This window comes from Branchiostoma lanceolatum, chromosome 10 (genome assembly GCF_035083965.1).
Source record: "Branchiostoma lanceolatum isolate klBraLanc5 chromosome 10, klBraLanc5.hap2, whole genome shotgun sequence".
NCBI lineage: Eukaryota > Metazoa > Chordata > Leptocardii > Amphioxiformes > Branchiostomatidae > Branchiostoma > Branchiostoma lanceolatum.
The window spans coordinates 17,499,126-17,508,592 of record NC_089731.1 but is presented as its reverse complement, the minus strand read 5'-3'; the positions used below and the strand labels follow the sequence as shown (position 1 = coordinate 17,508,592).

At 42.0% G+C, this 9,467-nt stretch overlaps 1 protein-coding gene across 1 annotated transcript; it reads right to left on the bottom strand.

Moving 5' to 3' along the window:
- Positions 1 to 7,232: 7,232 nt before the first annotated feature.
- LOC136443025 (uncharacterized) lies at positions 7,233 to 8,606 on the bottom strand. Its single transcript, XM_066440073.1, has one exon. The coding sequence runs from the start codon at positions 8,499 to 8,501 to the stop codon at positions 7,233 to 7,235; it is 1,269 nt and encodes a 422-aa protein (XP_066296170.1). The 5' UTR covers positions 8,502 to 8,606.
- Between the last annotated feature and the right edge of the window lie 861 nt (positions 8,607 to 9,467).

Below are 9,467 nucleotides of genomic sequence, written 5' to 3'. Positions count from 1 at the left end.
TGTCCTCACTAATATAACATTGATACATGCATTGAATATAATTCATGACAGGTTGAATAGTTACATATAACATAATAACTGATTTAATGTATATTGAATTCTGTACGTGTTCAAACTTTGTTTAACCTTCCTGGCTTGAGGGAAAACTACCTGCATAGTACAATCTTAACATATCATATTCTATCATAGTTATACAATTCATACTAATCTAGTCACATGGCAATTCACATGCATATAACAATGCACAATTTCAGTATTCAAGCAGAGCTCGCCAAAATATGAGACAGCAAAATGCAAGTCTAACATCATGGAACTACTTTATTTCATGCTGCTGGCATGTAATCAATATGCATATGTCTGAGTCTCGGAGTCGGGACCTGAAAAGAGAAAGAAACGTTTCCCGTGGAAGTTGCAGAGGACCCACCTACCCCTACAAATTATAACAAAATGGTCTCTTTCAGACAGGATGTAAGGAATAGAATCCTTCTACTCTCTTCTTCAGTTCTGGCTTCCTCCCAGTCGCATTCAGTCCAAGGCACCCACAATCTGCACGATGCTGGAATACTGTAAGCGTTCGAACATCGGTGGGCCTGTATGGGTTGATGAAGACTGGTGCCTACGGTGCACATGTATCTGCAAATCTATGTTCGCATATACTACAGACATGGGGCTTTAACAATGCTGTTAAAGTTGAAGAAAGCTTACCCTCATCTTCACACTTCACAAGCTTTCTCACATGATTCACATACCTCATCCTCCTCATTGGCTTTACTGCGCCCACATCCGCTTTACTGCTGACATACTTCGGTGCCCTGTTCTGAAAGTGGGGACGATACGTTTGAGGGGATGGACAATATTCTTCAAGGTTTAAAGAGCGGATATAGTTTGCTCGGAATACCTGGACCCACTTGTTGCCTTTGCCAGGATCCTTGCATCTGCATGTTTGTTAGCCCAATGTCTTTCTTAAGGGCAAAACCTGTACTGAATCTTAATTTTCTTTAGCTCTCTCGTTGCTGACATCATATCAACACTTCTGTTCAACAATTCTTGTCTTTCCTTCATCTGGTTTCGCCTCGCAATCCTTGTAAAATTGTCGTCTTAAACACCTGGTGTCTTTCCTCATCTTGGTGCATTGCTGTTAAGCAGGAGTTGTGGGGTCGTGTTGTGGAGGAGAGCAGGCTGGCTGCACAGCATCGATGTTCTTCATCACCTGAAATTGCACCACCTCTAGTTTTGCTTTTCTGAAGAGCTGTTAGTCTTGACTTTAATTTCAAATGAAAACACACATTTCAATGCAGAATGCGCCAAAAGTTGAGGGAGTTTTGTGTCCTCGAGCACAATATGACATATCACAAAATGACCAGTACCTGGAGCAAGCGGTCAAATGTTCTCCGGCCTCCCTGTTCAGGTGTGAGTTCTCGGTAAATCCCCGCCCTTTTTTGATCTCCTCCAATCTTCTGAATGAAGCTGGAGTGTTGACACAGGAGATGATGATGACGTTTCATGTCGCTGATGTTCCTGACTCCACGTAATATCAGCCTTTCAATCTTCTTTTCGATCCCGGGGTCTATCCCTTCATGCAGTTCGGTGGCCTGTTCATTGATGGATTTTAAATGCTTTTGATAGACCGATCCAGGTGGTCAATCAAACTTAGCGATTCTGTATCTCTATCTAATGTGTCCTGAAATGTGCTAAGCTAGCAGCAAACTAACCATATTTCATAAATATTTCCTATAAACTGGCAGGGATTTTTCTACGAACAAGTTTGAAATTGATAAACTTTTAGTTTCATCTGACTTGAAATCAGGATTGGTAAATTGGAGCCCAACATATATATTCCTAATAAATGACTCCACATCTGACACTGATGAATAGCTGAAGTCTGATAGACTGTCTTCAGACTCCATGTCCTCTTGAATGTTCTGTGAGCCTGCTGCTGACTCAGTACACTCGGACAGGGGACGACAAGAGGATTAGGTGCAAACTTGTTTCGGGTTGGTGGAACCTTTGTGTTTGTCCACATGAGTGTAAATGCTGGAGTAGCCCTTTCACTGACACCACGACAACATATCTTTACATATTAGCCGGGATATCTGCTGTCAGTGGTGGAAGTTTGAAAGCAGTACTATCTGTTGGCAGCCTCTCTGTCTCCCATAGTAGTGTCCCGCGAGCCGGCGTCTTTCCAACATCTCTAGAACAGTTGAACTGTAAGAAAAGCCATCATGGTTTAGTACTGGCCAAAAAAAAAATCATTGTTGATCTAATTTCAAGCAAAGATTGAGTTTCTACATTAATTTAAACAATTATCACATATAGACTGTCAGAAAACTTAAACATAATGGTCATTTTTTACCCTGCGACACATCTGCATAGTTTCGATGTCGTCACTGTCTCCACATTCAATTGTAATCCCAAATTCATGCTATAAATGTATAAGACTTGGCATGATTCTTTTAATAATTTTAACACGAAAGTGCTATCCAGCTCTTCATTTTCATCCAGATAACTAACGTGCTCAACTTCTCCGTATATGGTGCCTCTGTCTGTGGCGCAGGCAGGTGTTTGTGATGCGTCCCCATTCTCTACAATTGCCTTCAACTAGTAGCAGCGCCTTAACGTTAGCCATGTAACTCACACACTGGGCACTTGAGACGCGTTCAGTGCACAAAAGACAGAAATAGGGCCCACGGAGCTTCTTTGATAGTCCCGCACAGCGCATGTGCAACCATTGGTGGTACTTTTCGCACTGTATCCATGAACACTCCCCAGGACAGATACAATGTTCCATCATGTAGTAGAGTAGTAGAATGGTTTTATTCAATTTTCCTCAGAAAAACAACAACCAGGTCGCGGCCGAATTGTCAGCTTGTTTACATATACCAATGTTTACATAAAAGATTAAAATCCTTTACATGTAGAATATGATACCATTAAAAGTATTGAAATTGTTTACATATACATTTGCATTTAGACATACTTTCCAAATTATGACGTTGATTATATGACGATATAGTTGTAGCTGAATATTATCAAATCTATTTGTCCTTTGCTTAGATGGGGTTACAAGGTCTCCAGTCCATTCAAAAGCCTAATCATAGCTGGGATAGCATTTGACAGATAGCGCTTCGTTCCAGTTGGGTGTTGGTACTGGGTACAGTTACGGAGTTGTCGTCCATGTTGTTGTGCACGGGTAGGGGACAGCCACTTGGAGATTCGGGGAGACTTTGCAGCCTTAACGGCGAAAGCCATGCATAGATGATGTCTCCGAGCTGCTAAACGTTCAAGTCTGAGATGTTGCTGGGCTTCCGTGTAAGTCGTGTATTGTCTTCCCATCATCATGGCACACTTGCTGTTCTCCTGATCACTGTTCTGGGTAAACTTGTTCATCAGAGAAATGCAGGCACTTGTTCTTGTTCCTTGTGATCTAATGGACGATGGCATGCCATTGATTCTGCATTCTGCGAACAAAAACAACAACATTTACACTTCTTGCTTGTACATGACCTGACCTTTGAACAGTCAGTGAACGTTCAACATAGAGCACAATACATGTCTGTCACATTTTTCCATTCGCTTGGTCAACACCTTGCCTAGGGAGCGCTTTGGATTTAGGTTTGCTCACTCGTGTCCCTTTCTGATCAGTAATGGAACACATAACCTCACAATCAGTACAAACACTCCGCAGGAGCTGCCATTGATCTGGTTCCTGCTGTACTGGATTTTTGGGCCCCCTGGTATGTGACCTTGGTACTGCAGTAGAACTTCCGTTTGTGTATATTTTGACCTGGACATTAGTCAGCAGGGGTGCAGTGTTGTATGACCCTGGTCGTCGTCTTTCCTTTCCTTTCCTTAGAGCAGGGGTGCAGTGTTGTATGACTCTGGTCGTCGTCTTTCCTTTCCTTTCCTTAGAGCAGGGGCGCAGTGTTGTATGACCTTGGTGATCGTCCTTCTCCTGAGAAGGGCTGTGCTGTGTTGTAAGACCCTGGTCGACGTCTTTTTCCTCCTCCGAACAGGTGTGCGGTACCGTTGTTGTGATATTCCGCTCTGCTGCTAGGCGAGCTGCTTGTTTGAAGAAGATCTCATGTTTTTATCAGGTTTCCACATGCGTAAGTTAGTGTCACTGCTAATGTATTCGTTGCCTTCTAGCGTCTTGCGGGTTTCCTCCACAGCTGCCTAGATATTGAAGAGAAGAGCACATCATTGATTCGTAGCTATTCTCAGCGTCGGTTATCGTAAAAACATGTTATATATTGTATTGTATCGATGATGATGATGTATAGTGTATTCTTGCACTGAAATCTACTTGGTACCCCTTGTGAACAACAGCAGCTAGACAAGTTACTTGCAAGAAGCTATAGTTATATTCAGTACAATTCCATAGACAGTAACAAACATGAAATCTGAGCTAAAATCTATCTATGGATAGGTAATAGATGTATATAGATGGATTATCACTTTTTTAATTTCATGAGGAAACGCTAGAATCGACTTCTAGATAAGATGTCCATACTTTGAACGTATTTTGAACAATATATTGCGGAGTCTTCTGTAACGAAGAAGACAGTGAACGAAAGTTAGGCCAATATATCATACTTATCATCCTTCATTAAATACGAAGAACCAATGTCAATTGACTAAACAAACATGTCCAGCTTGTAGTGGGAGAGCTGTCTCATTGTCTGAACATCGACACCATCAGCCCTGACACTGCGTGGAAGCCATACCTGCGTGGGATCAAGGACAGAGCTTAGTGTACGTCACTGGACATCATATATACTTCCTTCTTGAATAAATGCAGGCTCCATAATATACAGAGAATTACAAGTCTTAGAGTTTGAAAGAGGTACTAAGTTTGTGATGAAATTCTACGTTATTCTATGTTTAGCATTTTTGTTTTGAAATAAGTGCGTTTACAAGACACAGTAACTTACCAATGTCTCTGAACACAGCGGCGCTGTCTCTATGTGTTAGCAATGCGCTCATACAGCCACATCTAATGGTAACGTCCTCTACATATACGAGCCTGCGAGCTCTCATATTCCAAATATTTAAAAAAGTGCATTTACATGACACAATAGCTTACCAATGTCTTTGAATACAGCAGTGCAGTTTAAAGCTGTTTCTATCGCTTGCAATGCACTCATACAGCCACATCTAATGAAAACAATGTCCTCTATATATGCGAGCCAGCAAGCTCTCATATTCCATGTCGAAATCAGCGATGAGGGCTTGAGAGGCTCACGATTCCTGACCTACATGTACGTTTTGCGAACGGCAGCGTTGCACCTGTCTCCGAGTCACTTACAGTGATGTCGACAATTGACGTTAAGATGTCTAGACTTTGTCTCACATCGTCTACATTGATGTTGACCTTGAAGGTTATCCGCATGACGTCTGCGTGGTGGCCCACACTTTTCGTGGAAGCGTTCCTTTGTGTAAGTGGCACAGCTTTCAAAGATGTGGGTGATAAAGGAAGGCTTTGATCACGTGTTTGTTCTCCAACTTCTTTCAATGGAACCTTGACACACTTCTTACTTTGTGTTGTGTTATATGTCTGACAAGTTGCCTCTACACCTAGTACTGAGCTATATGTATAATCTTTCCTAGGACGTCCCCTCTCTTTTTTGGCCTGCCTCCTTTTGAAATGTTTTTGAATTCCTTGCAAGCAAAACATTGGTCAGATTAACTGTGCTCTATCCAGAGATGGACAGGAGCTTTCCCCCGTTGCAAAAACCGTTGGGTCGCATTTTGTATCCTCAAATAAAGCAAGGCTCTGGTCATGTGGTGGTTGTCCCCTTACTTCTTCTAACATACACGCCAGTTTTTGTTTCAAGTGTTCCGGGTTGTCTTCATCCTTGAGGTGGTATGTGACGTATGTGATTTGTCTGAGGAGACTGTAATACACTGACTTATCAGTTTCTTTCGTCTTGACTTCTTTCTTCCAGGGAGACCACCACATGGTAAGGGCACATCCACTTCCACATCCATAGGTACGGAACCTGAACTGTTGTCTCCTTTGTCCTCACTGTATCCTCAATCTGTACCGCTTCTGTGTTTAGGAAGGGAAGTGGGTTAGTCCTGTAGCTTGGCTCGAGACTCTCCCATCCCCATCCTGGCAAGTGTGTAAACACAGCACAGACGTGCTTGCAAGGGAGCATTTTCATTCATTATGTCAATATACCGACTTCCTGTTGCCATACAATTTACAACAGCTTGCTTTTTAGATTGGGATGCTGTAACCATACAGATAAAATTCCAAAGGATAGGGTCAAACGAATTTACCATGTCCAAAAAGTTAACTAGTTTATTTCTAAATGATGTCGCATACACTTTTGCATAAAATGTTCTGCCTGCTTACGTAAAAGATTATTTATTTCAAAGAAATATGACAAAAGGCAGAGGTATTTGTGCCGGAAGCTGAAGGAAAACATGGTTTAGGAGGATTGGAAGAGGAAGGAGAGGTTGTTTGTATGAGAGGTCGGAGAATTCAAGCACACAACCCTACTCGGTGAAATCTCTCAAACAACTGTTTTATTCAAATGATAGAACGGGATGTTCGAACGGCCGGTCCCGTTCGATATAACGACTTTGATCGTTACATGGAACAACGTTCGGGACACAACGACTTTGCTCGTTACATTTGTAATGTTCTTAAAGAAAACAATGCTTGGTGCAGTGCTTTTTCCCAATCAATGTCGGGCTTCTGATAAGCAAGCTCTGTTTAGTGTTATTAAGTTTTGAGAAAACTATATTTAGGCTAAGTTTATCGATTAAACTAATTGAAAGCCATTTTGATTCAAATTGCAAATCTCTCCTGACAGAATACTAAAGGTTTTACAAATGGTAACATTATTCCAATTGTCATGAAGAAGCTTAAGATAAATTTCATGGGCTTCAACCAACAATAATGCCTTATTTTCTAGGAATTGTTCACATACGTGTAAAACAACTTTATTTTTAAAAAATCCGAAGGACTTGTGAAATCACTAATTTCAAAACCACTTAGCCTTTTGAAAATATCATTCAAACCCAAAGGTGGAGGAGGATGTAATCTGTGAACTTTTCTGATTAACAAATGATATTGATTGCAAAGAATAGAATCATTATTAAGATGATCAATATTACAAATACCTGCTCTCTCTGCTTAGAATTTATTAACATTTGTAATATTAAAGAAACGAAGTCTGTGATCAAAAGTTGATATTGCTCTGTCACATGAACTACACTGGTGTTTACGTCACCTTTCGCCTTGGCTGGTAATGGAGTTGCAGACCAGGTTTGCTCAGGTATCTCCACGGGATGACGGTGTTGTTGGATGGGACAACTGAACGCAGGCTCTTTCCAAGTGCAGATACTTGGCTTTCTTCTTTTGCCATGTCGCTCTCACCCTGCTGTTCAGCTTGCAATCTGACCAGGCCAATCCCAAGCACCTCACCTGGGCGGCGTGAGGTGGTGTCACAGAGTATGCCTCTGAGGCTATTGAACAACTTTTCTTGATGTTTTGCATTAACTGACTTCAGGTTGATCAGCCTGTAGAGGATTGGAGCATGTGTTGAAATGGAATGGTAGTACTGGCCATACAGCTTCCTGGGCTTAATGCTTGTAGGCTGAGTCCCAATGACCTCCCTGACGAGAAGTGAGTGCATGTATATCTGGTTTGCAAGCCTCAGGACCAGCCGTGGTGACCTTTCATCCTCCCCGAGATAGCAGATATGGACAACCTCACACAGAGTGTTCGGGAGTTCCACCACCTTTAGGTCGCCCCCATTTGCTGCCAGATGTGTTGTAACAGTTATGAGCAGCTTCCTGAAGTCAGACCCCCTCATCACTTCCTTTCCTTGGAAGGTTGATTGAACCTCCAGTTGATTGACGTGGTTTGGAAGTTCTTCAAGAAGGTTCTTTATGTGTTCCTTGGCATTGTGCAATGACTCAAATGATGAAACTTCATACTGCTCAAGGTTTATGGCCTTCAGTGTGCTCTGTTGCTCATCGTACAGAAGTGCGGGAATGTGACTTGCCCCTGCCAGATGTTGTTTGAGTTGACTTTCAAGCTCTGGCTTGTTGCACTCCAAGTCAAAGTCATATCCTGTGGCATCAAGGTTTTGTATCAGCTGATCCTTATTCAAACCCTTGAAAGGAGCAGAGCCTCCCCTCGCTCCTGCTGGAAGTGATGTAATTAACTGACGTCTGCCTTCTAGGGACTTGACTTGCAAGTGGAGACAGTACCCCAGGTCCATGAAGCGTTTTCTGGGTGCACCACAGCCAGTGGGACACCCATATGTGCCCTGGTGTTGTTCTCCAGACTCGACCCACTGGGCAGGGTTGTCTCCTGTGAAGTATCGGACAACGTCTCTGATCTTCACATCCTGGTAGTTGGTATCCTGCATTGTTTTGATGTCCTCTCTTTGACACCGTGCGTACTTCAGCTGGTCAGCGATGGTTGATTTGCACCTGGCGAGCAGGTAGACCTTAGGCTCCTCTACCACGCTTTGCACATCCATGGGCTTTCCCTACTGCCTCATTTCTTCTGAAGTATAGTAGATGGCAGGATCATACGGTGCGTGGACGGTTGTAAGCAAATGCCCTGTGTTCAGTAGCGTGCTGTGGTCATGTCAGCGACAGAAATGTCTTGTACTTGTTATAGTTGATAGCTTCTCTTGTTTTTCAGAATACACTTTTAGTAATGATCTTCTTGCTTTGCTGGGATTTTTTCTGAATGTTATAAATAAATGTACCAAAGGTGTATTTTGTGGAGTTGAAGATATTGTATATCATCAATTTATGTGTTTTTGTGGCTATTTTATGGAACATATTGAAAGAACATTGGGTTAATGTATGTACATGTAGCATGGTACACGTGTTATCAGGCAATCTGCACATGTGGAGCTATGTTGCTTTGTTGTTATTCATTTGGGAAAGCATAAAGGGACTTGCAAAAGTTGCAGTGGAGCGTATGCCAGAATCTATTCAAAAGACTCTTTCCATATTTTAAAAATCAGTAAATAAAGGAAGACGAAGAATTATATGTAAAGCATATGAGATAGGCAAAGAGCGGAGATACAAAATATGTTGACATTGATATCAAGTTTATTGTAAACAGTATTCTTGTTATAACCTCTAGGCCTAAATAGGTCTAGGCCTCTTCCTCATTGTATTCTTGACTGAACTGTCTGAAGGTCTATGACTGAAGGTCTTTGCAGTGGCCAGGCCTAAAACAATGATAAATACAAATATAAGCTACATAGTTCTGAAACCAGGTTTTTTAATTCTTTGTGTAACTGGCTATTGCCCTTTAATGATTTATTTAATTACAAAGTTTGGAAGAAAACAAGAGAAAACAGTTTACCCCTGTAGCATCCCCCACATGGGTTGAAGATGCAATGTACTTCCCAGGGACCTGGCCACTGCCTCACAGGCCCAGAAGCTTTGATAGCTCTGTTGGAAAAAGAAAACACAATATGTACACA